Source organism: Pyrus communis, chromosome 15 (genome assembly GCF_041283825.1).
Source record: "Pyrus communis isolate YQ-2024b chromosome 15, ASM4128382v1, whole genome shotgun sequence".
NCBI classification, from domain to species: domain Eukaryota; kingdom Viridiplantae; phylum Streptophyta; class Magnoliopsida; order Rosales; family Rosaceae; genus Pyrus; species Pyrus communis.
In genome coordinates, this window is record NC_142579.1 from 28,973,588 (window position 1) to 29,001,098 (window position 27,511).

Here is a 27,511-nt window from a genome sequence, read left to right on the forward strand (position 1 = left end):
TGTTAAGTTGGGCGGCTCGGGACCGGTTATCTCTCATCTCTTCTTTGCAAATGATACTCTTTTGTTTTTGCGTGCTGATAAGAAAAACTGCCGAAATCTGAGAAATTTGCTTACTAGCTTCTGTGTGGCATCAGGGCAGAAGGTAAATTTAATGAAATCTAGTGTTTTCTTTGGGGCAAATGTACCGAATGTGATTGTTGATCAGTTGGGGAATTCTCTTGGTATGGCTGTGGTTAACAATCCGGGGACCTATTTGGGGGTTCCTGCTATATGGGGTCGATCGAAAAAGCGTGGTCTTGCTTATGTAAAAGGGAGAATAATGGAAAAGATGCAAGGGTGGAAGCAAAGTACGTTATCCCGAGCCGGCAAAGAGGTTTTAATTAAGGCTGTTATCCAAGCTATTCCGGCGTACCCCATGAGTATTTTCAAATTCCCCGCCGTTGTTTGTCATGAGTTGGATGCATTGGTGGCCGGATTTTGGTGGGGTTGCAAGGAGGGGGCCCATAAGATTCATTGGGTTTCAAAGGAGGTTTTGGGTCTTCCTAAAGACTTGGGCGGTTTAGGGTTCAGAAACTTTCAGGAATTTAATGATGCTCTGCTTGCTAAACAGTGATGGCGGTTAATCACTGAACCGGATTCGTTATGGGCTCAGGTGATTAAGGCTCGGTATTTTCCCCATTGCTCGATCTGGGACGCGAAGAAGGGAGGCCATGCGTCTTGGGCGTGGAGCAACCTCATCTGTGGCAGGGATTTGATTAGGGAGGGTTCCCATTGGCAGATTTTGGGGGGGTCAGGAAGTGCGGGTGTGGCTAGATAGGTGGCTGCCGTCCTTGCCCCTTGGACACCCTTTGCCGATTGGCCCGGTTGCGGTTACTCCCAGCTTGCGGGTTAGTGCGTTGTCTGGATTCGGGGCGGTGGAACCTTAGTTTTTTGCAGCCTTTCATATCGGGGGAGGCTATGCAGGCTATTGAGGATACGCCTCTTGGGGATTTAAGTCGTAAAGATAGGCTTGTCTGGGATTTTAGTAAGAATGGGTGTTACTCGGTCAAGTCGGGTTACAGATGGTTGCAAGGTAGATCGATTGCATCGAGGGATACTCGTCGGCCTACTGTTCGCGGTGTTCCCAAGGCTTTATGGAAAGGTATTTGGAAGCTGGAGGTGCCTCCCAAGTTGCGGCATTTCTTGTGGCTTACTGTGCATAATTGTCTTCCTACACGGGATGCCCTCTTCCGCCGAAGGTCCTCTCCGGCCTCTACCTGTCCTATTTGCTGCTGCCAAGATGAAACCATTGAGCATATTTTCCTTTCCTGCTCTTGGGTTGAACCTATTTGGTTTGGAGGGGCTTTGGGTTATAAAGTGGATTGGCATTCTCTCCCTGCTTGGGTGGACTGGCTTCAGGCGGTTTTCTCTCCGACTTTTTGCAACTCTGCTGATGCAAAGTGGAGGCAATCTTACATTGTTTTTACGTGTTGGTGCATTTGGAAGGCTCGTTATGATTTTGTGTTCAATAGGGTGTCCATTAATCCTTCCAAAGTCCTGGTTGCTGTCTCTGCGGCTTTGAGTTCTTTTTTTGGTGCGAAGGCGGAGGTAGGGCATAGTAGAGTGGGCGGAGGGGGGAGGGATACCCAAGTTTTGCGGTGGTGTGCTCCGGCCTCTCCTTTTGTGAAGATTAATGTGGATGCTAGTTGGTCCAAGGCCTCTAAGATGGGTTTTGTTGGGGTGATTTTGCGGGACAAGGATAGAAAGTTTGTGGCTGCCGCGAGGTACTCTATCAGAGCTCATTCTGCTGCTGCTGCGGAGGCCACAACGTTGTTGCGTGGGTGTGAGTTGGGAGCTGCTTTGGGTGTCAGTTCTGTCATTATGGAATCGGACTCCCTTGAAGCTATAAAATGTCTTTCTAGTTCTCTGTCTATGGGCAGTTGGGAGTCTTTCCCTGTGTTGGCTCGGGTTAAGCAATTGGGGGGGGGGGGATTTTCTTGATTGCCGCTGGTCTTGGGTGCCCAGATCAGCTAATGGGGTGACGCATGAGATTGCGTCGGTTGGTTTTCCGGAGATGAGTGATGTTGTTTGGGTCGATCGGCCCCCCATCTTCGTTGGTCTTTGTTTTGAATAATGATGGGCTGCCTTGTCCTCATTAAGTTGGCTGTGGTGGTGTTGGGGGTGACGCCTCTACTTGGTGGAGGGGTCTTTGTGGTCCATCCCTTTTCACTACTTGGTTGTTTTCTTGGTGTTTGCCTCTCTGTAGGCTTCTAACTATATTGGTTTCGTTGGCGTTCAAAAAAAAAAAAAAAGAATTCCAAAAAATTTAATGGGTGAATCCGAGTCACTTATAAGTAAACTTGAATGATATTACCAATTACATCCAATCATCCAAGTTGATGTATGACTGGCAATTTTGAATAAACACTTTATACGGTTGTGATTTTGACGTAAGATAATTGCTTGGAACATAAAATTACAACCAGAAACAGCTTTCTTAAAATTCCCAAAAGTTAAGGAAATGGTCCTCAACAAGGACAGGAGACGGATAGAGAAACAGAGGGTGCTAAAACAAGGCATCTCATTGCACATATATTGCATGGGCAAGTAGAAGCTGACAAAAATGTGCGCTCAAAAACAGAACCAAAATCCAAAAACATCAGACCAAAATTCTAGAAATCACTTAGGCTGTAGAATCGACTCAACCAGGTCCTGAAGAGGCGCAAGCTCCCCTTTTTCGATCAAGCGGAATTCCTGCGTCACAATGTGAAAAAATGAACATAAAACAAAAAGAAGCGGAGCGAAGAACTTAAACTTACGAAAGAAAGGAGGTAGCGCTGCGTCATGCGTAGGCAAAGAGCTTACCGATGTGAAGAGAACAAAGTGCTTGAAGCAGGTGTTGAGGTGAGCTTCTTCCTTCAAGCTCACAATTTTCTGGAAATGAGAATGGTAGATATGCGCGTAAACACGAAACAATCGCTTAAAAATGGTCTTGACGACATCTTGGAAATTGGATGGAAAGGGTGCTCCTGTAGCACATAACAGCAGAAAAGTTGATGGAGGGAGCTTCATCAAAATTCAGGTCTAATTAGCTTCAGAAAAGTTTTCTGCTTACCCAATCTTTGAGGAAAGATGGATTCCTCATCGAGCTGAACTTCGATCCAGTCCATTAGATACTCGACATATTTTGGAGCAGAGACCTCAATTGGTTTCTTGATTGTAACTCCATCAGCCCATCTGTACTCATACCTGTGGAGAGCTTAACCAAACTTAGCACTTAGGAAATATGTTCCCAAAAAAATGCTTATCGAAGGAACTGTTGTCGAATGGGGAGAATTGATCAGAGTTAACAAAATTGTAAAAAGAAATTATTGGATGATCAAGAACTATACTTTGGCCCCGCAGACATTGTCGGACAAGTGACTGGCGTGCAGAACTCCGTGAGAGTTCCATATAGAATGTTCACTTGGTTGAAAAAATCAACAGCTGTAAAAATTGAAAGAAGTTAAAATATATTGCAATAACAATTTCCCAGTGAATTTTGTATTGATATGTAAACATGCACACATTAACACCATAATGATTACGATGATCATCTTGAAGTTCTTACTGTTTACTGCCAGCCATTCGTTTATATCTTCGCCGGGAGGCAGACGAACCGCCTCCCTCAGGTTGCCACTGCCCAAGGTAGCATCAATGTGTTTCTGAAGCTGGGCACCCTACATTTATCAAAGTACATATATATATTTCTTCCATCAGGAAAAAAAAAAATTCATGAAAAACCTTTGAGAAATAAAAAACAAACCAACCACAGGAATAAGGAAACATGATTAGGGTTGCCCGAGGGATGTAATAACTAATAAGGGTTTTTGAACATTAGTTCTTGTAAAAGATTAAAATTTTAAAAAAAAAAACCTGATGTTAGATTACATATTGAATTTAATCGCTAAGTGTACTTTTATCAAAATTTATATTCAATTTTTGTTATTTAATATGTATTTTTATTTAATCCCTCTAGAGTAAATTTTATTTTTATTAATATGCACATATTTAGTTCTTTAATTATAAATGAACATAAATGAGAAAATATTAAAAGAAATTTGTGATACAAAAATATATAAATACATAAGTTTACAGAAATGATTGTGCCGAAATATATAAAATTGACTTTTTTGTATCGAAATATTTGTATCCACATGATTGTACCGAAATATATTATAATGAACCTAAATGTATGTACCGAAATGTATTATATTAAATTAATGTACCAAAATGTGCATACCAAAATGTATGTACCAAAATGTATACACCGAAATATAGTATATTGAATTAATGTACCTAAAAGTCAATACTCAAATGAGAGGTATTAGGTTCGAATCTCGTGGATAGCGAATTCGATTTCAAATTAAGTTATCCTTTGTGTGGTTTATCCAAATCCTCATTGCCTTAGTATAAAATATATCGTTGTATTAAAAAAAAAAAAAAAAAACTCATGATGTGTGTACCAAAATGTACATACTGAAATGCATGTATATGTTTCTATTGATGAATTAATGTACCTATATGTTTGTATCAATGGATATACTGAAATATTCAAATGTATTAATGTACCTAAATGAAGAACATACAAGATTGTTATCGGACTATATATTATAAAAAAAATTAGTTACCTAAATGTAAACATTAAAATATATTATGATAAATGAAATAAAAATAAAATTCAAATTTAATTAATACATTAAAATAGGAATAAAAATATAAATAAAACATCAAAATATAACTAATAAATGAGATGATTAAATGTACTAGGGACTAAAATTGGATTGGTTATAGTCTAAAACTCATCTTTTTTAAGAATTAAAATGAAGTTTTTTAAACTAATAAACCAACCTTGCTACCGGATGGAGCGCTCTTTTTCGGCCGGAATGTCTTCTGGTTTCTGCTGAATTATCAAATATGTGATTCAGGGTAGGACGAAAACATAAAAACATGTTCCGGATTCGAACAAAGAACAAAGTAACAGTTTTTATTATTGTCTCAAAGGCAATAAAACAACATGAATAAAAAACCCTTTTTGTTTTCCTGAACCAAATTTCAATGAGTAAACAGATAAAATTTTGAACTTTGATTGGTGCCCATATAGCAGAAACCTCTATCAAAACAAAATATGACAGGAGGAAAAGCATGCATCAAATATGACAGAGATATCAAAATCGTCACAAAACCCAAGAAAAAAATCTTGAGACAAAAAAAAAAAGTTTTGTTCTATAGAATTCATGATCCTGAATGTAAAATAAATAAATAAAACAGATTAGTTTTGAATATATTGGATTAAAAAAGTTGGGATCATTAGGAACAAACCTGCTTCCCAGGCCAAAGAGACTCATGGTTCTTCTCTCTTTGTCTCGTCCCTCTCTCTCTCTCTCTAACTCTGCAGAATCCAAGGCGATAATAGAGGGACAATTCTAGGAGAAAGAAAGAAGGAATATATATACAGAAACACACTATATATGAACAGCATATTTATCTGTCTATATATACTCTCTCTCTCTCCCTCTCTCTCTCTCTCTCTCTCTCTCTCTTCCTGCTTGACCTTGCTACGCCAGTCTGTCATTTACAACTCAGACTTAGAGAAAGGGGTTGTCTTCCTTTCTTTTCCATTTGATTGCCACCCTGCTAACCTGGCTCAGTCTCCTTATTTCTTTCTCATTTACTCTAAAATTTTATATTTATGTGGAAATGTTTAATACAACACGGGAAATAATGTCCGTACATTTTTTTTCTTTTTCTCCAAATTATGTTTATTTTTTACTTCTGCATTGAATAATAAACAAAGAATTGAAAAAATGTAAATATATACACAGGTGTGCAGAAAGCAAAAAAATGTATCAGAAAATCATTTTCATGTTTAATATATAACACAAGCTAAAAAGAGTAATAATCTGTCTACTGGCCAAAAGAAGAAAGATGAAAAAGTTATGAGTCCGGTGAGGTGGCAATTTGATAACTAAAGAAAGACACCTGAAAATTTATGTGTATGGGTGTTAACTGTACGACTATATCAATTGTTGATCCAAGTTAATAATGCTACAAAGGCTAAATTTATAGATAAAATTTTGAAAACGGAAGGATGTGAAAGTTGAATGTTGGTTTATTATTTAAACATTGATGAACGTGTTTATTCATATTGATGACACATCATCATTTTATTTATAAATTTTGTCTCCGAATTTAGTCTTGTTAACGTTACCCTCTAAAGTAAGGGATAGAATTGTTTTTAATATCTTAATCATAGATGCTTTGATTTCAATGATTGGCAATTTAGCATAATTAAAGAGGATCATCCTTGGTGATTGGTGTTTAGATAGGATTCATTAGAAAAAGAAACAAAGATATAAAGATAAAGAACCAGATTCAACATCAGCATCTACTTTGAGAGATTTATTTATTTTTTTTTGGAAGACAGAAATTCGAACTTGTATGCAACGCAGCTGAACTAATTACACTAACTCATGTATGCGGAGTTAGGGATTACGTTGTATAGAATTTTAATATGAGGGGTGGGACCAAAACAGTGATAATATGATATGCATCTTAGCTGTAAGCCTACTGGCAAATATAATATGATACATATTCTGCGAATTTAATTTGTCCAATCGAGTTGAGTTGGAGATGGACCATGTCTTATAAATCAATATTGTTTATATGCATAAACTACTTAGTCTTAAATATAAATAGGATTATATTATAACTTGGGGTTCAAGCTTTGATTTCGATGTTGATCTATCATTCACCAACTCCTTCGGGTCTTTTTCAATTAGACAAATTATGTCGATTAATAACCTTAATTTTGGGATTAGATCAGTGACTAGTCTACCATCCAAATTGTAAGCCGCCCTCATTGTCTAGTGGTAACTCGAGAGGTCAGTCATGTTAGGAAATACAACCTAATCAAGTGAGGCCGGAAAGACTTGAAACCTACGGGATTTATAGCTTTAGTTATAAAAATACTAAGAAATGATAAATATACACTTTTTTATTAGCTTCTCACACACTCATGTTTATTTATATTTGTTGCTTTCGTTTGCTTTGTTTAATCTGATGGCTAGAAATAGAGAGGGGTGTGTGAAGCTAAAGATTGTATGTGAAAATCACATCTCATCATAATTACAATATTTGGACACTGAAAACTAATACGCATTTTAATATATACGGACTTTAATAGGGAATTGTTATTAGCACTCCAAAAATCTTATTTGACACTCCAAACTTTCTATAATTAGAAAGAAAAATACATTTGTGAGGAGTGTATGATGAAATTTTTGAAGTGCTAATAACAGTTCCCCTTTAATATTGTATGTGGATTCCACCTATCTTAGAGAGTGCTAGCAAAGCAAACTCACTCGTGTGTGTCCAAATAAAATCACCTAAATATCCATCTTCCTTGATAATTAACTTCATTTTCAATTTCTTTTTACTCATATTTTAAATATTCATTCGTATTATAACACGTGTAACGATATTTTCAGTATCACACAAAATTAGAAGTGTTTATGCTATAATTTTGTAGATGACGTAAATATCGACTACTACTAGGATTGAAAGTCTACTAAAAACAAGTATCATTCCATTTCAAAAGCAAAAGAACATGAGCTTCATGAAGAAAAAGTAAAGGAGAAAGAAAATGAGGAACAGTATAACGGATTTTGTGTACTCCGGGAGCTCACTTTACCGTTATATAATAGATTTTCAAACACTCTCAAACTCAAAGAAGAAAACCCACACCCACACACCCACCAACCTCCATTGTTAAAGGGCTAATCCAGTAAGGCCAAACCAAACCCACCCACCATTTTGGGCCTTCCTGCAGTAGGCTCTACTCACCCTTCGTCGCCGTGGTCATCACATTACGTCATTTTTCTCGCACCTCAAGTTCCGTCTTTTCTATTGTTCAATTCGAGAGAAAATAAGGAGTGCATAATGAGAAAATAAGAGTATGGATAAAAGGGTGTTGTACGAATTCAAATAACCTTGATCTGCCATTTGGTACTACCATCTAATGGCATTCCTCTTCACTTGTAAGTGAGAGGTATTAGGTTTGATTCTCGCCAAAGACGAATTTGAACCACATTATTGCTAGTCTATCACGAGGCTAAGCCCACCCTCCTTCTTAGTGTATATAATATCGTTAATATATATATATATATATATATATATATATATATATATATATATATATATAGACCTTGATCCAACATCCTAAGGTAGTGATTTGCTGATGTGGATTTATTGATGGGTAATTAAGGAAAATAAGAGTAATGTTATTCATATCATGTTTTTGTACCACATTTTCATACCACTTTAGGTGGCATTTGATGCGGACAGCCACATCATTTGAATTAATCAGATTTTTAAATTTAGTTCATTATTTAATAAACTAATAATTAAGAAAAACTAGTTAATCAAATGATGATTGTGGTATACGAGGAGTCTTTCTCCTTCCTTTCCTTGGGTTTTGCAAATTTTTCAAATGATGTAGCTGTCCACATCAGATGCCACCTAAGGTGGTATAGAAATGTGAAATAAAAACATGGTATGAATAACATTATAAAGTTGTTAATCTAATGTTTTCTTGGAAAGTGCCCAAGGAAAGTGATTGAAAAGTGCCAAGATATTTTTGTTTCTTTAACAACTATAGCCACTCAGTAATACGGTATAGTGATATTTTTCTTCACTTGTAAGTGTAAGGTCTTATGTTCGATTCTCGTCAAAAGCGTATTTGAACCATATTATTGCTAGCCCATTTTAAGGCTTAGCCCACTCCTCCACCACTCCCTTAGTATAGATAATATCGTTTGTTCAAAAAAAATAAAAATAAACAACTATAGTGCCTTATGATGTAGAAAAGAAGGGGGAAGGAAAACGCGATTTTGATCGATGACCGTCTTGCAAAAATGGATTTGGCATGAAAGTTTGGTTAATCTGCAGAAAGTAAGCCCACATTGAAGCTTAATATGCTACTGGTCGTGCAAAAATGGATTTGGCATGAAATTTTGGTTAATCTGAAGAAAGTAAGCCCACATTTATGCTTAATTATGCTACTGATTGAAGTCTTCTTGAGGAAGTAACTAGGTGGTGATATTAATCACGTTATAATTTGTGGATTGTACATTTTTTTATAAGGAAATTGGGTATAGTACTGTATATAGATATATACCTGCATTATAACACGAGTGGATAAGTAACATCATGTGACGATGAGGCTACACAAAAAATTCAACCAAACAATCCACAAAAATTTAAACCAAACGAAAATTAGTTGATAGGGCCATTGGTAGTGTATGATTGTGTTCAACACTTTCTTCATTTGGGTTTGATTGTACCTTAGCTCCATGATTCTTGCTTGAAAGTTTACAAGATATATAAAGAAACATGCATTTATTCAATCTTAAGATATGCAAATAAGAACTAGGGTTTCAAATAAATAGGGCATTTGCCTTCAACAACAAAGCACACACAACAAAACTTCTACCACAAACATACAAAAATCAAACGAAGTAATCTTCCGCAACGAATCAAAACCACCACTGAAAGGAAACCGAAATGGGACGTTCAACACAACAAGAAAGATACAATCTTTAGTGATAATGCTGGCTGAAATTCAAAGATAAGATAGCTTAATTACTAATTAGTACCACCAAGAACGCCCTTCAGTTTCTTGATCTGAGCAACGTCAAGGAAAGTAGTCTGCGCTATCAGTTCCGTTGGTAAATCATTTTTAAACAGCGCAAAGTCCAGAATCTGCAGCCCCGGGCTTGGACTACTGAAGCTAACAAATGCAAGGGCCGTAGTCTCACCTCCATTCACTTGGAAGTGCAGTAACCCCTGAGGGAAAACCATAATGTCTCCCTTCTCAAGAGTTTGTAGATAAACTGTGTTCGCTGAGGAAACAAAACCGGCGCAGATGGTCCCTTCGATGACAATTAGGACTTCCGAACCTCCAGGGTGTGTGTGAAATGGGATCACTCCACCAACAGCCAGGTCTAGACGCGCGAGTGAAATGCCAAGGCCGTTGACACCAGGGAACTGAGCAGCAAATGCAGGGGTGACTGCAGCCTTGATGATGTTTGTAGTGTTGCCAGCAACGCCTAGGCCCGAGAAAACAAAGTCATCTACTTTAACTGTTGCAGGGCTTTTGCAAGAGTAGCCTGCAGGGCCGTCAGGAGCTGTGAGGTCTGCAACGCAGAAGTCCTGCACAGCTGCATTGGAGGAGGAGAGGAGGAGAAAAAATGTGAACAAGATAGGGAATATCATCGTTACGTAGCACAAAAATTGTGTGATTGCTAAAGCTGTTTTTAAGATATGCTTCATGATAATTGGGAACATATATATAGAGGGATATGAAAATATCTTGAGCTCATTGCAATTGGTTGTTAGGAATATGCCCATTAGGGTTCACATGTATTGTATTTCGAAACTATACGATGGGGGCAAAGGACAAATTTCTAGCTGTGAAGCATGTGAGTGATATTTTCATCAGATGACAACAAGAAGCCTCTTTTTGTTTTTAACAATGCAGTAACAGCAGAAAGATGATATGCAGAAAAACTACTGACTTACTGTTAGTCGAGTTCCCAAATATTTCGTCATCCGACTAAAATCCCATCTATTAGTACTATAAAATATTGTGTTCGACACGCCACTTAATACTACGGTCTAGTAGTATTCCTCTTCACTTATAAGTGAGAGGTCTTAGATTCGATTCTTTCCAAAGGTGACTTTGAGCCACTTTATTGCTAGCTCATTGCAAGGCTAAACTCACCCCTCTCCCCCTTAGTGTAGATAATATCGTTTGTCTAAAAAATAAAATGGTGTTCCACACATAATGCAAAACTAGTAAGCTTTTTTCAGTCTGTTATATATAATTAATTATCAACTATAAATTATTTAACATATTTTGTAACTGTTTTACTAAAACAATCAATACATTAACGAGATATAGACGTATTTCGTGTTTTGCGAACTTGTTTATCTACTTAGAGGGTCCAAGGTTGTGTCCTAAGATTTGAAGTCCATCAAGAGAATTCGAAAATGGTGAGCAGATTGTGGTCCTTGAGATAGGGTTAGAAGACATTTTTACAGACAAAAAGGCGTCACGGGAATGGGAATTCTGTGGATATCCGAAACTCCCCTTCTTGGAGGGTTCTTGGATTTCAATACTTATGGTCAAAAGTCTTTCCGACTTCTGTGTCGTTGTGTGTATCTTAACGGTAAGATTCTTCTCCCTTCACCTTAATCATTAATTACTAGATGGATCCAACACCACATCTGATACAGATGCAGAAGTGCACACACCAACAACAACCGCACATTAAACGGACACACTAGAAAGGGATAAAACGACAGGAATCCTTGCCTCTCAAAGAGTAAAATTCAATAATAATATTCCAAAAGTCTCCTAAATCCTAAATTACATTGTGCTTAAATAGAAAAAAATAACCTACAGTCTTAAAATGAAATAAAATATAAATAACGAAAATACTTAATTTCCTTGTTTAATTAAGTAAATATGAAAAATAAAATAAAATACCTAATTTATTACAAATTGAGAAATAATCCCTTGATTTGCGCTGCATCAACATCGCTTCTGCATGAATATGAACCAATCTACAATAAACTATGGATTAAAAATAACAATAATATCAGAGAATATGGATAATGACCTGGTTTTTAGCAGGGTTTTCGGTATTGCCCTTGGGCACTCGATGAACTTCCTGCACTACAAATTCATGTGCCTCATGTTTGAGGTTCCTTGCTATTTGTTTTATATTGTGAATTTTCAACAACGCTGCCATCATTGATAATTTCATAATATGTTTGATATTTACATATGTTAGAGGGCTTCTTGCCGATCCGAATAATCATATATAGTATACTACCTGTCTTAACCTTAATCCTAAGCACAATAAAGTAGCCTCAAGGATCAAAGAGCTTAGTATGAAACGCTAAGGAGAAAAGGGCTTTTTTTATAGAGAGAGTGAAGGGGGCGGAGCTTGAGGCTTCTAAGCCGTAGGAATAGGGAACGAATCCATCCTGTGTAATGAGAACTCCCCTTCCTCTCCTTAAACGTAAAGGAAGTTCACGACTGGGTAGGAGTTTATTGTAGGTGCGAATCCCGGAAACTTTCATTGAAAGAAGTCGATCATGAGATGGAGGTGGAGTTATATATATGAGTTATCCAAAATCAGAAGCATTGCGATACTCGTGCAATTTGCAGCGGATAAGGTACACTAGTGTTCTTATTTCTTGATTGAAAAATTAAGCAGGTTACCTCAATAAAATAGAAATTATATAAAAAGAACGAATATCGATCAGAGGATGCATTGCCTTCAACACAATTGTTGCTACATTGGTCAGACGGAAGCATAGAATAATACTTCTACAAGCATACAAAAATAGAGCACTCTTTTATTCTCAATCACAACAAGAAAACAAAAAGACATGGAATAACCCCCCGAAGACGGAGGATGGAAAGGAGACAATCTAATTAGTACCACCAAGAACACCCTTAAGCTTCTTTATCTGAGCAACATCGAGGAAAGTGGTCTGCGCTATCAATTCAGTAGGTAAGTCGTTTTGGAACAGTGCAAAGTCCAGAATCTGCAGACCGGGGCTTGGACTACTGAAGCTAACGTATGCAAGGGATGGAGCTTTATCTCCATTCACTTGGAAGTGCAATAGGCCTTGAGGGAACACCATAATGTCACCCTTCTTAAGAGTTTTCAGATAAACCGTGTTAGCTGAGGAAACAAACCCAGCAATTATTGTTCCTTGCGCAACAAGTAGGACTTCAGAAGCCCCAGGGTGTGTGTGGAATGGGATAACTCCACCCGCATCCAGGTCTAGGCGTGCAAGTGAAATACCGAGGCCATTCACACCAGGAAATTGAGCAGCAAATGCAGGGGTGACTGCGGCTTTGATGATATTTGTGGTGTTGCCGGCAATGCCTAGGCCTGAGTACACGAAATCATCTACCGTAACTTTTGCTGGCTTTTTACAAGAGTAGCCTGCAGGGCCCTCCGGAGCTTTGTAGTCTGCAACGCAGAAGTCTTGCACAGAAGCAAAGGAGGAGGAGAGGAGGAGAGCAAATGTGAAGAAGATAGGGAAAATCATCTTCTCCGAGCGAATGGTTTTTTCAGTTTTAGCCTTTTTTCGGGTGTTTCTTGATGAGGAAACTAGGACTCTATATAGTGGGATAAAGTGAATATGATCTTGTGCCGTTTGCAATTTGTTATTTGGAATATGCCCATGATAGTGATATTATTCGTATATACGTCTACGAACAAAGCAAACTACAGATTTCAAACTGTGATGCATGTGGTTAAAGATATTTTCTTCACATAACAACAAGAAGCATCTTTTCGCTTTTGAAAAATGCAATAACATAAAGACATCATGTACACAAAAACTACCGACCCACAGTTAACTCATACAGTTATTTTTGAGCTCCTAAATCTTTTGTAGTTTAATTAACAATCCCTTGTAGTATTATAAGATTTTTTTTTCAGTGTTCCACTAAACGAATATCAGATTTCCCGACTGTGTTCTCTAGCTCTATATCAATCAAGCAGAAGCAGTACAGCCAACTGCATTGCAGATTGGCAACCAAATTGAGGTACTCAAAGACTCTAGCTTGCTCCTCCAGCTGATATGCAAGGAATTAATTTAATCCGAAATGTTTCTACATCAAAGTATCAAACTTTGCAATTGTGACCTAAGAATCCAAGGTTGAAATTAACGAGGAGAGTCCGAAAATGGTGAAAGATTGTGGTCCTTGAGTCATGCATGGGGAGGCATAAGAAGACATTTTGACAGCTAAAAGGGGGCAGGAAATGGGAAAATGTGTGGATATCAGAAATTCCCCTTGTCGCAGCGTAATTGGATTTCATTATTTGGAATTCTGAAAAGTCTCTTCAAATTCTATCTCCATGTATATATAGTAACTTAATATTTTTTGTAAACTTTTGGATTCTCATTATCTTTCTCTACAAGGTTACAAGGATTTATATACATGACTTCAAGTATCAAGATCAAATCACCCTAAATTAAGGGATACAAGTGTGTAGGTAGGACGGCTTATAGGACGGCTTGTACTTTGTAGGTAGGACGGCTTATAGGACGACTTATACTTTGTGGGTAGGACGGCTTATAGGACGGCTTATACTTTGTAGGTAGGACAGCTTGTACTTTGTAGGTAGGACGGCTTATGACTACTAACAACCTTATCAACATCCCCCCGCAAACTTGACTCCGGGGAGGAGACAAAGTTTGAACACAGAGATCGAAAACGCGCCGTAGACAACCCCTTCGTAAAGACATCTGCAAGCTGCAATGTGGAAGGCAGAAAGTGAACTCGATGAGTACCAGAAGCAACTCGTTCACGAACGAAATGATAGTCAAGGGCAATATGCTTAGTGCGAGCATGAAACACGGGGTTAGCAGCCATGTACGTTGCACTTAAGTTGTCACAATGCATCAAAACAGGAAGACGAACAGGCACCCGTAGTTCATGTAGTAAACTGAGGATCCAAATGGTATCGGCACAAGCAAAGGCAAGAGCCCTATACTCCGCTTCAGCACTAGAGCGAGACACTGTCCGTTGCTTCTTGGCACACCAAGAAATTAAATTATTCCCCAAGTAAACACAAAAACCAGTTATAGAACGGCGGGTGTCTGGACACCCCGCCCAATCCGCATCCGAATAGGCAACAAGCTGAAATGGTTGAGCAGAGGGTGTGAACGTAATTCCCATGCCCAAAGTCCCTTTAAGATATCGCAAGATACGTTTAACAGCATCCATATGGTCAGTGGTAGGACGTCCCATAAATTGAGCAACAGTTTGCACCGCAAAGGAGATGTCAGGACGCGTTAACGTGAGATACTGAAGTGAGCCCACAATTTGTCTATAAAGGGATGCATCTGGAAGAGGTGAACCTGAGGTAGCAGATAAAGAAGTCTTGGCAGCAACTGGAGTAAGGCATGGTTTACACTCAAGCATATTACTACGTTGCAAAATATCAAGAGTATATTTGTTTTGTGTCAACCGGAGGCCAGAAGATAGATGGGAGACTTCGACACCCAAGAAATAGTGTAAACGCCCAAGGTCTTTAAGTTCAAACTCCTTACCCAAAACTGCAATAAAGGTTTGAAGTAGAGAAGAAGCATTACCCGTCAACACTATGTCATCAACATAGAGAAGAAAAATCAAAATTGTAGAACCCTGATGAAAAGTGAACATGGAGCTATCCGCCTTACTTTGAACAAAACCAGAATGGACAAGGAAAGCACTGAGGCGTTGAAACCAAGCACGTGGTGCTTGTTTAAGACCATAGAGTGCCTTGTGCAATTTACACACATAATTAGGGCGAGTGGGATCAACGAAACCTGGCGGCTGCTGCATATAAACCTCCTCCATAAGAGAGCCATGAAGAAAAGCATTCTTCACATCAAGTTGATGAAGAGGCCACCCAAAGTGCACTGCTAAACTCAAAACTGTGCGAATCGTCGTAGGTTTAACCACGGGACTAAAAGTTTCTGAATAATCAACACCGGCTTGTTGGTGAAACCCCTTGGCGACAAGACGCGCCTTATGACGTTCAATCGAGCCATCCGAATTCTGTTTCAACTTAAACACCCATTTACAACCGACGATGTTGGCACGAGGAACTGGAGGAACCAAAGACCACGTACGTTGTTTTAATAAAGCATTGAATTCATCTGACATCGCCTGTCTCCATTCAGGGGACCTAGATGCTTGGCTGTAACATGTAGGTTCAGAATCTTCCCCAACCAAAGCAATGAAGGCGTGAGGAATGGGATGGCGCGATGCAAAGTAAGACCGAGCTTTGGGTTTAAAGATACCCGATTTGGAGCGAGTTTGAGGTCCAATATATGGAACTGGGGCAGTAACAATAGCTTGAGATGGCTCGCTAGATGACGGGAGTAAGCTACCAGATGCAGGTGGAGCTGTGACGCCAGGACCAGAGGGAGGCACAACACCCTGTCCAGTACCAGAATCTGAAGCAGCTGCTGCAGAGAGAGGAGCAACAGGTGGTTGCAGAGAACTAGTAGATGGCGGTGTAGGCAGAGTTTGCGTCTCAGAGGGCAGCGAGTAAGGTGCATGAATAATTAGCACAAATGCAAAGTCTGATGGTGGCATTGTGGAAGAAGCAGCAAGAGCACCATAAGGATAGGAGTCCTCATTAAAAATAACATGACGAGAGAGATATACTCGGCCAGTCGGAGGGTGAAGACATCGATAACCCTTGTATTGGTCATTGTAGCCAAGAAAAACACAAGCCAAAGGTCTAGGTTGTAGTTTATTAGTCATATAATCACCAAGATACGGAAAGCAAGCACAACCAAAAGTTCGGAAAGCCATATAATCTGGAGACCGTCCAAATAGCATTTGGAATGGAGAGGCCCACTTAAGAACATGAGAGGGTAACCGATTCAAAACATAAACAGCGGTGCAAAGTGCCTCAGCCCAAAATTTAGGAGGAAGATTGGCAGCAAGTAACAATGTGCGTCCCATTTCAGAAATATGACGGTGTTTGCGTTCAGCAAGGCCGTTTTGCTGCGGGGTATGCGGACAAGAAAATCTGTGGTGAATCCCTTTTTGCGCACACAAGGTTCGAAACGATAAATTATCATACTCCTTACCCCCATCACTTTGGAAGATTTTAACCATGGTCGAAAATTGATTATAAATAAGAGTGAGAAAAGTATTAAAGTGAGTAAAAACCTCTGACTTATTACGCATGGGATAAATCCATGTATACCGTGTGTAGTCATCGGTAAACAAGACATAATAACGAAAACCGGAGACTGACAAAATAGGAGACATCCAAACATTAGAATGAATTAATTCAAAAGGAGACTTAGCATAATGTTCAGAAGAATGAAATGACAGACGATGAGATTTAGCCAACGCACAATGATTACAAAATTTTTTATTTGAAACTGAAAAAGACGAGCCTAATACATCACTAGAGGCTAATACACTAAGAACTTGACGAGATGGATGCCCAAGACGACGATGCCAAAGTGATGACGACGCTAAAACGGAAACAAAAGCACGTTTGGGAGCTGACCAATTCCTAGAGGCAAGACCAAGCTTAATGGGATAGAGGCCATCCTCACATGGGCCCTGAAAAAGAACAACACCGGTTTTTAAATCACGGATGACAAAACCCCAAGGAAAGAACGTTAAACTAACAAGATTATCACGTGTAAACTTAGCAACCGACAATAAATTCTTTTTAATTGCTGGAACATGTAAAACTTGGGATAATCGAAAAATAAACGACCCAGACTCAAATGAAATATTACCAGTGTGCGCAATAGGGAGGGCCTCACCACTACCAACAACCACCTTGTTATGAGAACCATACCCAGTAGCCGAAGTCATTGTTCGAGCATCACTCGTCATATGATGAGTAGCCCCAGTATCGGGATACCATGTTGGATCAGAGGGAGAAGCAAGATACATACCAGCAAAGGCACGAGAGATATCATCATTTGAACGAGTAGCTTGAGGACACAATGCAACAATGTGGCCAAATTGGTTGCAGGCCCAACACTGAGGACCACGATTGATAGGAGCAGGTCCAAGAATACCAAGGCGTTGTTGTACAGCACCACGTTGACCATATCGCCCAACACCTCCATGTTGATTCGATCGGCCACCACTAGGGGTACGGGGAAACCGGTTGCCACCAGAAGCACCATTGGGGCGAGAAGAAGAGTGACCACCGCGTCCATTAGACGAACCACCAACCGTATGACGGGCAGAATAGAAAGCAGAATGGGATGATGCAGCAACCTGTTTCATGGCGTGCTTGGACTCAAAGACTAGGAGACGGGTACGCAGATCATTAAAGGATGGCAGAGGTGGAAAATTGGTCAGGGCCAAGACAAGCATTTCATATTCAGGCCCCAAGCCGTTAAGCACATACGTAACCAAATCATCATTCTGAACAGGTTGACCAATGGAGGCCAATTGATCTGCCAAATGCTTGGCCAGACCCAAGTATTCTGCAATTGTTTGGTTCCCTTTCTGAAGAGAAAGCAACTGAAACCGATTATGGGTAGAATTGGCAAGGGATTGTTGAGAAAAATTCTGACGAAGATGCTCCCATATCTCACGAGAAGTGGACAGCCCAACAGTCAAAGAAAGAACGGGCTCAGTAAGCGTAGCACGTAGCAGGCTCACAAGTGTCTGATCAGTCTGGTACCACACAAGGTAATCGGGATTAGGAGTCGTAGTGACCACAGGAGGAACCACCGTAGAAGTAACATCAGAATCAACAGAAGCAGTGGGGGAGGCAGCAGGCGCAGGGGTGGTGATAAAGAGAGGAAGACAGGGATGAGTTCCATCAACAAAACGCCAAAGATTTTGGCCAATCAGAAAAGGCTTAACCTGACTTTCCCAAAGAAGATAGTGGGTTTCAAAAAGCTTAACGGAAACGAGGGTAGAGATATTGGGGATTGAAAAGGTGGAAGATGAAGTTGCGGAAGCCATGAAAAAAAAAAGGAGGATCAGAGGCTCAATACCATGTAAACTTTTGGATTCTCATTATCTTTCTCTACAAGGTTACAAGGATTTATATACATGACTTCAAGTATCAAGATCAAATCACCCTAAATTAAGGGATACAAGTGTGTAGGTAGGACGGCTTATAGGACGGCTTGTACTTTGTAGGTAGGACGGCTTATGTAGGTAGGACGGCTTATAGGACGGCTTATACTTTGTAGGTAGGACGGCTTATAGGACGGCTTGTACTTTGTAGGTAGGACGGCTTATGACTACTAACAACCTTATCAACATTTTTCAATATTTCACCTTATCATTACAATATCAGTCAATGCAGACTAACTATAAATATTGCAGATTGCATATATATCATATTAATCTCAAAGTAAACTCTAGCACTTGGGTGTCACCGGGAGTATATCCTTGTGTGAGTATAAACCCTAGCAGTGGTATACTCACACGAAGAAAGATATACTCCCAGTGACATAGAATCCATCCTATGTTCGAGAAACGAGATTCGAGACCCAAGTAGTAGTTATAGGTGCACTGCTGGTGCAGTCCTAAAATTGTATTTTACGGTTTGTGGTATAGCAGCATTCATCAAGATAAGGTTGTGAGCTTATGGCTAAGGTTATCATCAGAAGGGTGGTAAGCCAGCCATCCTTCAGTTTCAGCCAAAGAGACAAAATCTCCGTACATAAATTTTGTTTGCAAAGTTGTCCAAAACACTAATATATTCCCATTGATTGTGGGTTCAATGGTCATTTTCTCCTCAGAGAAGGTTGGTGCCTCATGTGATATTGATGAATATCTAATCTGGTCTAATTCATCTCTATTTCCATTAAAAAATGAAAAACTTCCCATAATCATACACACAAAAATATTAACTAAATATTGTATTACAAAATTATTAATGTACTATTTCACTGTTGGATTTTGTTTAAATGAACTTCAATGAACGATATTTCAGGAAGAAAAGAATCTGCAGAAATTAATTGTATACGTAAAAGAACAAAGAGAGGTCCAGTAGAGTGATTAGTGCAACCAAATTAAATTAAATAATGTAAAAAAAGAGTGAAAAAATATGGCAAAATAAAAATGAACAGGACTGACCTAAAATTGAATAGCGGCATCCACAGAAAACCCCCATGCATAAAAGAAAATCTGAGGAAAAGTTAAACAATCAGGATACAATTAACCAGACAAGCATCTCAAATCAGGGCATATTAATTGAGTGTTGTACTTTTATTAGTATATATATATGGAAAAGATTACTATTCATTTAATCCAAGGCTCAAGTTGTTTTAGATAGAGAGACCTCAGTTACTCATCTCATTAATCAGGTAATCTAATCCAGCCAGTAGCTACCGGTTTACCCTTAAGTTCGTTGAGATTGTGTTACCTTCATATTATATAGGCGTGTGTTATCCACACACATCTTTTTACTTCTCACACACATTTTGTTGATTTCTATCATTTCATCTTCTTCAATTCATCCGATCTGACGGAGGAAAATTAAAAAGGTGTGTGAGAAATAAAAAAAGGTGTGTGGATATCACACCCCCTATGTATACTGTTATCCACTAACTATCAAAGTTTTTAGCCTCTGTTTTTTGATAAATTTGCTGCAAACTTATGCCTAGTTAAGTTGACTTGAGCAATGTGCTCCTACCTCTACATTCAATTTCGAATCCCCGTCCCATAGTTTAGAATAGGGTGTTAGTTTTTTTATTCGACATCTAATATTGTAGGCATGCTCACTTATAACAATGTCAATTTTCATCAACGTCAACTTAGTTGTAGACTTCAGCTCTAATCATGACCATCTCATCGTCTATATCTGATTAGAATGAAATATTATCTTTTTCGATTTTTCGATTTTTTTATTTTTTTTTTACAGGATCTTTTGCTGCATAATCAAGTGTAGACACGTTGATCAACGGGCCGTCGGTGATCAAAAGCGATGGCACCATTGCATTGGGTTGCAATCGTTCTCTCCTTTGTAGCAACTATTCAAAACTATGCAGGCCATATGGAAGCATCAGCTGACATAGGCGTTTGCTATGGAATGCTAGGGAGTGACCTGCCTTCTGCACCAGAAGTGATTAGCCTCTACAAACAATACGGGATTGAAAAAATGAGGCTTTTCGAACCTAACACCGCAGCACTCCAAGCGCTGAAAGGAAGCAACATCAGTATCACCCTGGATATTCGAAACCAAGACTTAGCAGATTTGGCGGCAAGTCAAGATGCCGTGAACTCATGGTTTAATACCAATGTAGAACCCTACCTAAATGACGTTAACTTCAACTTCATTGCTGTTGGTAATGAGGTTATTCCTGGTTCCTTGGGAGGGTATGTCTTGCCTGTAATGAATTATCTACAAAAAATCCTCGACGATAAAAACTTACACGGTATTAAGGTGACAACCGTTTTGCCCGGAAATGCCTTACAATCTTCCTATCCGCCTTCGAGTGGTGCTTTCACATCAGAAGCAAGCAGTGTTATGAGTGGCATTCTTTCTTTTTTATCCGCGAAAAGGTCACCCCTTATGATCAATGTGTATCCTTACTTCGCCTATGCATCAGACCCTACGGATGTACGCTTGGACTACGCCCAATTTACTGCAACAAGCCCCGTGGTTCGGGACGGGTCGTTGAGCTATTACAACCTGTTTGATGCCATGGTTGATGCTTTTTTTGCGGCAATGGAGAAAGCCGGAGGGGGTGATGTCGGTGTTGTGGTGTCAGAGAGTGGATGGCCTTCAGACGGGAATGGAAATTTCACCACTCCAAAACTTGCAGGGACATATAACAGGCATTTTGTGAAACACATAACATCGAAAGTAGGGACTCCAAAAAAACCTGGTGCTTACATTGAAGGGTACATTTTTGCTATGTTCAACGAGAATCAGAAACCTAGTGGCGTGGAGCAACATTGGGGACTTTTTTATCCTAACAAGCAACCTGTTTATCCTGTATTTTAAAGACAAACCTTCAAGAAAACTTATGTATCCATCGTGAAATTAATAAAAAGTCTCCATGATCTTGAAATTTGTGTCTTAAATATTTTTCTAAGATGAATAATTCAACTCGAGTGCGAAGGTGGAAGTGCATTGCTCTACCCAACTAGTATATACTATCAGACTAATTAACCACATCTAGGCATTAAACTTATTACAAACATATATATTGTTCTGGTTAATTTTTTTTAGAGATACTATGATATTCATTGATATAGCGAATGAAGAAGTAAAAAGTGGGATATAGTGTATTTATTCAAACTTGAATAAATATTTTCTAGGAAACTTCATTCTAATCTTTAAAAATGATGACTTTGAGACTAAAACCATATGTAAGATTAAAATTTAACTTTAATCCCTTAATACATCAATCACCTCATTTATTGATTACATTTTGAATAAACATATAGGCTAAATGACGACTTGCAATATCAACATGAATGGACTTATTTTTATGGGCTTTTTCACCAAACAAGAAGGGTCCAAAACGAAAATCACTAAATAAGGTTGTTACTTAATAGACCTTTCCTTTTTGGACTTAACTGACTGCTAAATTAGCATTGGAGTAACTAACTAGCTATATATATTAATTGTAAACAGACACTTATTTATATGATATATAATAAATTTTCTTAAATCCGCCTAGTCTACTTAAACCACTGCCTAAGCCTCCCCTAGACACTAAGCTCCAGCCCGCTACCTGACTTGCACCTAGTGTCTTTTAAAACTCTTATTCCTGCTGCAAATTGCGAGTTTGAGGATTTAGTCCTTGCTAGGTCAACTCTTGCAATTATAGTCTCCTCTCAATGGGATGAAAAATATTCAGAAATATTCTCAGCTATTTAGTTGCCCTCAGTGATCAGAAAGTGCTGCACTGGATTGCACTCATTCCATCCTTTACAGCAACAATCCAAAACCATATAGGCCTCATCGAAGTTTCACCCGACACAGGTGTTTTCTATGGAATGCAGTGACCTGCCTTCTGAAACAAAAGTGGTTAATCTCTACAAAATATATGGTATCGGGAAGATGAGGCTCTTTGAACCCAACCCCTCAGCAGTCCAGGCACTGAGAGGGAAACAAACTGATGTCACGCTAGGCATTCGTAATCAATGTCACTAAATGCTTCCGCGACCCAGAAGCGCTATTCAGTTTTTGCCAAAAATAGTCAAAAGAGTATTCTTTCTTCACTTTTTAGCGTTGTCAGAAGTATTCCTAAACAAAAGCTAAATCATCTCAAAATCATGTAAACAACCAAATAACCTTATATTATTTGAACCAAATAATTCAAAATCCAAATGGTACAAGTAAAAATTGCAAAACATTGAAATCAAAGACGGGAGAGGGGTTCCACTTTCCCGTTTGATTTGTTCAGAAAAGGGTCGTCAGTGTACCCAACAACAGGATCTTGTGTGTAGAAGGTCTTCCTGTTATACTTGGTCAAGGGTGCATTAAGCTTAAATCTCAGGACCAAATCAGGGTTTGAAATAAAAAGGCGACCGTAGGACACCAAATCAGCATCCCCAGAAGCCACAGCTTGCATTCCAAGCTCTCGAGTGAACCCTCCACTAGCAATAAATGTACCGTGATATGCTTTCCTCAAAGTCCTCATAAATACAGCTTCCTCTTCATCACTGCCAGGTTTTCCAGCTTCCGCTTGACCATAAGCTGCGTAACGAGGCTGAGTTACATGAAGATAGGTCAGTTTTGAGCCCCAGTTTTGTTGAAGCTTGTTGAGCCTTTCAATCACTGCCAGACCTAGGATAAGTGGATCAGAGTCAATGGCATCCATGTGATCAATAGCCGGTGAAATTCTGACACCAACTCTATCAGCACCTATTGCTCCAACCACTGCTTGAACTATCTGAATCAAGAACTTGCACCGGTTTTCAACCGATCCACCATACTCATCCGTTCGATCATTGATCCCATCTTTCAAAAATTGGTCAATGAGATAGCCATGTGCCCCATGAATCTCAATTCCATCGAAACCTAAGCAAAGAAAATTGATCATAAGACCTCAAAGCTATACGAAAAGGAAACATAGAAATGAAAAATGGCGATAGAAACCAACCTGCACGAATGGCATTCAAGGCAGCCTGACGATATTGCTCCACAACTTGGGGAATTTCATGGATTTCAAGGGCTCGAGGCTTAGGGTAAGGACCATGAGAGCCATCCGGCAAAAGAATTCTCCACCTCTTTGAAATGGGATTGTTGGTTGATGATATTGGTGCTCCCCCACGGGGTTGATAAACTAAATCATTAATCAAATTACAAGTAAAACCAATCAGTTGGCTGCTCCAAACCTTAAGCCAAAATCTACTTTAAGTCTTTAACAATTAAGAGAATGTGAAGTTTACCTTCATGAGATGAACGACCGACGTGCCAAAGTTGACAGAAAATAATGGCGCCTTTGGCGTGAACTGCGTCCACCACCTTCTTCCATGCCTCCACCTGTTCGTCGTTGTAAATCCCAGGAACATGCGGAAACCTGCTTCCACATTAACAATTCAGTATCGTTAAGACACACCATTTGGAGAAGAAATATCAAAGAACGAATGGATCCGAAATAACACGATGAAGTGTATGTAAAATAAATTTGAAGTAACTTTATGCGAGGAATCGTTTGAAATTCCTCTGTTTTCCACTTTCGTTTGTCATTCAAACCGTCGCAAGCACGGATAGTAATAATCTAGAAAACAATTTAACCTTGTAATATATCTAAATCCCCAAATTTGAAATCCAAGGACACAAATGGGCACTAACATTTAACCGTCTGACATTTTACGTTATTAGGTTGTGAATCAAAATTGCATATTAAACAAGTCCGTTCATAAGAGAGTCTTAACTATTTATCTGACAACGTAACATATTAGACGATTAGACGAAACAAATCAAGGATTATACTAGACATTGTCTTACCTATTGTATCGAGTACTATAGAAAACTAGTACAGTCAATTTTGACAAACTAATTCTACTTCTAGTTCTCGTTCGGATTTGGATCCTCCCAGAGCCCAAGAAAAGAACCCTCCTGACCAACACAGGCAGTTGGATTTTCATGTAACAGCTATAATTATTATAATTTTAAAAAAGCTGTTGTTAGAAAGATCCTCTCCTTGAGCTCCAGAGAGGATCCAAATCTCTTAAACGCCACTCAAGACGCATAATGCGGGCCCCAACCAATGACAAACAAGGGGAAATTACAAAATTACCCGGCGCCAGTGTCGGAGATTATAGTGCCTTCGCTGATGAGAAAGCCGCCGACAGTTGACCTTTGAGAGTAGTACTCAGCCAGCGCCGGTTGCGGCACTCCGTTCAACGCCCGGCACCTCGTCATCGGCGCCAGTACAACCCTGCAAAATAGGGCAAACCCGTCAAAACACATCCTAAACTAAACAATAGATTGACAAATATGCCCTCCCGGATTTCCAAAGAAATCGGAACCTCCGACCAACTGTGAACGGTCCTGAAAAAGGGAGCAGCAAACTTGATGCAGCCGCGAGGCACTGGATCATCAAGAACAAGGAGGATGGACTGACCTGTGAGAGAGATTGAACTTCCCCATCTTGTACGGAGAAAACAGAGTGGTGGGCCCTCCCTGCGACGAAGCCTCCGCCATTTTTGCCGATCTCAGATCGAACGGTTAAAATCCAAGGACGAGAAATGAAGCGAATAGAAATTACAATAAGTAGAAGAAAAGGAGGGAACTTTATAATCAGGGAATGTCGGTGATCCGACGGCTGTGGACGCGTGGTTCCTGAGGCGACGGCGTTGCGATGATGGTGGACTCTTTGATTACTGCTGCTCCTCGTTTGTCGGTTTTAATGGTGGTGGACGGTCATCGTTGGTGGGACTCACAACGGAGTGAATCATTGGCCTTTACAAATGGCATGGCAATGAAATTCACGTGGGGATTATTGTACTTCCCGATGTGCTTTGAATGTTGGTGTTGTAAATGAATAGCATTAGGAGTGATTTTATAAAGTAAAAGTATTATTTTTTGTAAAAGTAAACAGTATCATGAGTGTTTTGTTAAAACTTCCTAATTTTTATGGGTTTGCGTTGAGTTCTATTCGACACTTTAAGTCAACAAAGCATTCAACCTCAACGCATTAAGCTCATAAATCTAAACCTTAAATTAAGGGGTCATCCATTTCAACTGTTAATACATGTTCACATAAATTTATCGTTTCAAACTTTCACTTTAACGAACACAAATAAGAAAAATAGAGAAAAAACGATGGGGAAAAACATCCGGTTGGATTACTCTCTTTCTCCACATGGGATGATGGTGATCGACGTGTGGAAATGGAGGGATCGACCTGTGGAAATGGAGGGAGGGGCCCGAGGGGGAAAATGCATGGAGAAGCTGGAGAGTTGAATGAGGTGCAAAAAACCGAAAAGGGTCTCTTCCTCAGCTGGTGATTTACGATTTTGTGAGTTAGACCCGAACCGAACCAAACTGAATCATTACTAACTGGTTGTTAACGAGATGAATTGTTATTAACCTGACCCGTTAAGTATTCATCCAAATATTGATTTTAGCGAGTGAATTGGATCGGGTTAAAGAGTTGTGTACAAAATGTCATCTTTAAGAGTAACTCCATCGTAACTTATTACCTTGGGGATAGGCAACCCAATCCACTATTCTCCCCTCCTCAAAACACGTCGGCCTACTCAGGCAATTGGACTCAAGGCAAGCTCGATGGAGAAGTCAGACAATAATCGTCTAGCGCAACGTCCTGCTTATGTGACGTAAAGCTGACGTTATCATAACGTCAACCACAATTTAAATTATTAAAAATTATAGAAATTATTAAAAATTATAAAAATGATAAAAAAAAAACTAATTAAAAATATACAAAAATTATAATTTTTCTATAAATACGTAACTATGTTCTTTCATTTTACACTACATTTCAATATTTTCGAATCCTTCCAAGTAATCTTTTATTATTATTCAAAATTAAAAATAAAGTTATCTTTTATTATTTTATAAAATAAAAAATACTAATATTTTAATATGAATTATTTAGGCTATTCAATTTAAAATGCACTTAAACAATTACTATTTATTTAAGAGATTTAAGTTGCCTATTGCTTAAGTAGCCTTAAACACTGAAAGTACTCTGATAGACTGTTACTTAAAGACGTGTTTGACCGTCAAGTTGACGGGACTCTATTCTCGTTTGTTAGCGATTTTGTGGTCGGAAATGGGTAAGATTTTGATTTGGTTTTGAGAAATGTGATTGAATTAGGCCCAATTTGTACGACATTCTAGTAGGCCCACTTTGTCGATTTTGTCAATCTTTGACCTATGAGACTAAGACGGCTAAGACGGCCTAGTGACGAGGTCTAATAATGAATTGAAATGAAATGCAGTACATACCTATTGAATTCAAAATGTTGGTTTGATTTTTATAATTGAACTCAAACTCATATCAAGACCTAAAATTTGCCAATAAGGACTCATGGCACATATAAATCATCATCGTTGTGTTCTATCCTAATGATACAATTATATGCGTAAATTTTTATCTACATAATATTTTATTATTGATACGAAACACTAAATTAACTATTGAACTCATATCTTGTAAACTGCTATCCAAAACATGATCTTAGGACACTAGCACCAATAATAAGGGAATTCCTCTTTTGCAATCCTGAAAGCAAAGCATGCTTTACTCTATTAAACGAGAAATTTTTCTTTATACTGGTAACATAAATGATACACTATATGTTATTATATAAGTGGTAGGAAATTTTGTTTTTTATGTTATTAATATTTTAATACAACAATTTTACTATTTGTATAAAAACACATAATGTACTATCTAATGTTCTGATCACATTAAAAAATCTATCGTATTAAACACGGGGACTTAATCGATGCGATAGCGGTCTAAA

The 27,511-nt window shown here is 38.8% G+C and overlaps 4 protein-coding genes and 1 pseudogene across 5 annotated transcripts; 1 reads left to right on the forward strand and 4 right to left on the reverse strand.

Annotated features, from left to right (window-relative positions):
- Positions 1-2,455: 2,455 nt before the first annotated feature.
- Positions 2,456-5,488, reverse strand: LOC137719811 (MOB kinase activator-like 1A). 2 transcript variants are annotated; one of them, XM_068458831.2, is made up of 7 exons: positions 5,341-5,488; positions 4,870-4,918; positions 3,590-3,698; positions 3,372-3,465; positions 3,095-3,228; positions 2,845-3,008; positions 2,456-2,733 (listed from the first exon to the last, which is right to left on the reverse strand). In XM_068458831.2, the coding sequence occupies exons 1-7, from the start codon at positions 5,364-5,366 to the stop codon at positions 2,659-2,661; spliced, it is 651 nt and encodes a 216-aa protein (XP_068314932.1). In that variant the 5' UTR covers positions 5,367-5,488; the 3' UTR covers positions 2,456-2,658. The 2 variants fall into 2 exon arrangements, with proteins under 2 accessions (XP_068314932.1, XP_068314929.1); XM_068458828.2 differs by having other exon boundaries at positions 4,870-4,921; positions 5,341-5,485.
- A 3,914-nt stretch (positions 5,489-9,402) lies between these two features.
- On the reverse strand, positions 9,403-10,451 carry LOC137714319 (auxin-binding protein ABP20). The gene has a single exon (XM_068453563.2). It carries the CDS (start codon positions 10,426-10,428, stop codon positions 9,664-9,666), a length of 765 nt encoding a protein of 254 aa, XP_068309664.2. The 5' UTR covers positions 10,429-10,451; the 3' UTR covers positions 9,403-9,663.
- Positions 10,452-12,326: 1,875 nt separating this feature from the next.
- On the reverse strand, positions 12,327-13,218 carry LOC137715041 (auxin-binding protein ABP19a). Its single transcript, XM_068454260.2, has one exon. The coding sequence runs from the start codon at positions 13,150-13,152 to the stop codon at positions 12,523-12,525; it is 630 nt and encodes a 209-aa protein (XP_068310361.2). The 5' UTR covers positions 13,153-13,218; the 3' UTR covers positions 12,327-12,522.
- A 7,319-nt stretch (positions 13,219-20,537) lies between these two features.
- On the forward strand, positions 20,538-21,560 carry LOC137733151 (putative glucan endo-1,3-beta-glucosidase BG4 pseudogene; annotated as a pseudogene).
- A 1,283-nt stretch (positions 21,561-22,843) lies between these two features.
- Positions 22,844-25,522, reverse strand: LOC137741366 (12-oxophytodienoate reductase 3). Its single transcript, XM_068481089.2, has 5 exons — positions 25,141-25,522; positions 24,814-24,954; positions 23,960-24,090; positions 23,671-23,853; positions 22,844-23,588 (listed from the first exon to the last, which is right to left on the reverse strand). The coding sequence occupies exons 1-5, from the start codon at positions 25,218-25,220 to the stop codon at positions 22,927-22,929; spliced, it is 1,197 nt and encodes a 398-aa protein (XP_068337190.2). The 5' UTR covers positions 25,221-25,522; the 3' UTR covers positions 22,844-22,926.
- Between the last annotated feature and the right edge of the window lie 1,989 nt (positions 25,523-27,511).

Excerpts from the sequence above, each read along its gene's own strand:
- LOC137719811 (XM_068458828.2), bottom strand. The coding sequence starts at position 5,366 with ATGAGTCTCTTTGGCCTGGGAAGCAG. Across the intron at positions 4,922-5,340 it reads CTCTTTGGCCTGGGAAGCAG|CAGAAACCAGAAGACATTCC; the intron begins GTTTGTTCCTAA and ends TTGATAATTCAG. Across the intron at positions 3,699-4,869 it reads GCGCTCCATCCGGTAGCAAG|GGTGCCCAGCTTCAGAAACA; the intron begins GTTGGTTTATTA and ends TGATAAATGTAG.
- LOC137714319 (XM_068453563.2), bottom strand. The coding sequence starts at position 10,428 with ATGGGCATATTCCTAACAACCAATTGCAATGAGCTCAAGATATTTTCA.
- LOC137715041 (XM_068454260.2), bottom strand. The coding sequence starts at position 13,152 with ATGATTTTCCCTATCTTCTTCACATTTGCTCTCCTCCTCTCCTCCTCC.
- LOC137741366 (XM_068481089.2), bottom strand. The coding sequence starts at position 25,220 with ATGGCGGAGGCTTCGTCGCAGGGAGGGCCCACCACTCTGTTTTCTCCG. Across the intron at positions 24,955-25,140 it reads AAGTTCAATCTCTCTCACAG|GGTTGTACTGGCGCCGATGA; the intron begins GTCAGTCCATCC and ends CCTATTTTGCAG. Across the intron at positions 23,589-23,670 it reads CTTGAATGCCATTCGTGCAG|GTTTCGATGGAATTGAGATT; the intron begins GTTGGTTTCTAT and ends TTCTTTGCTTAG.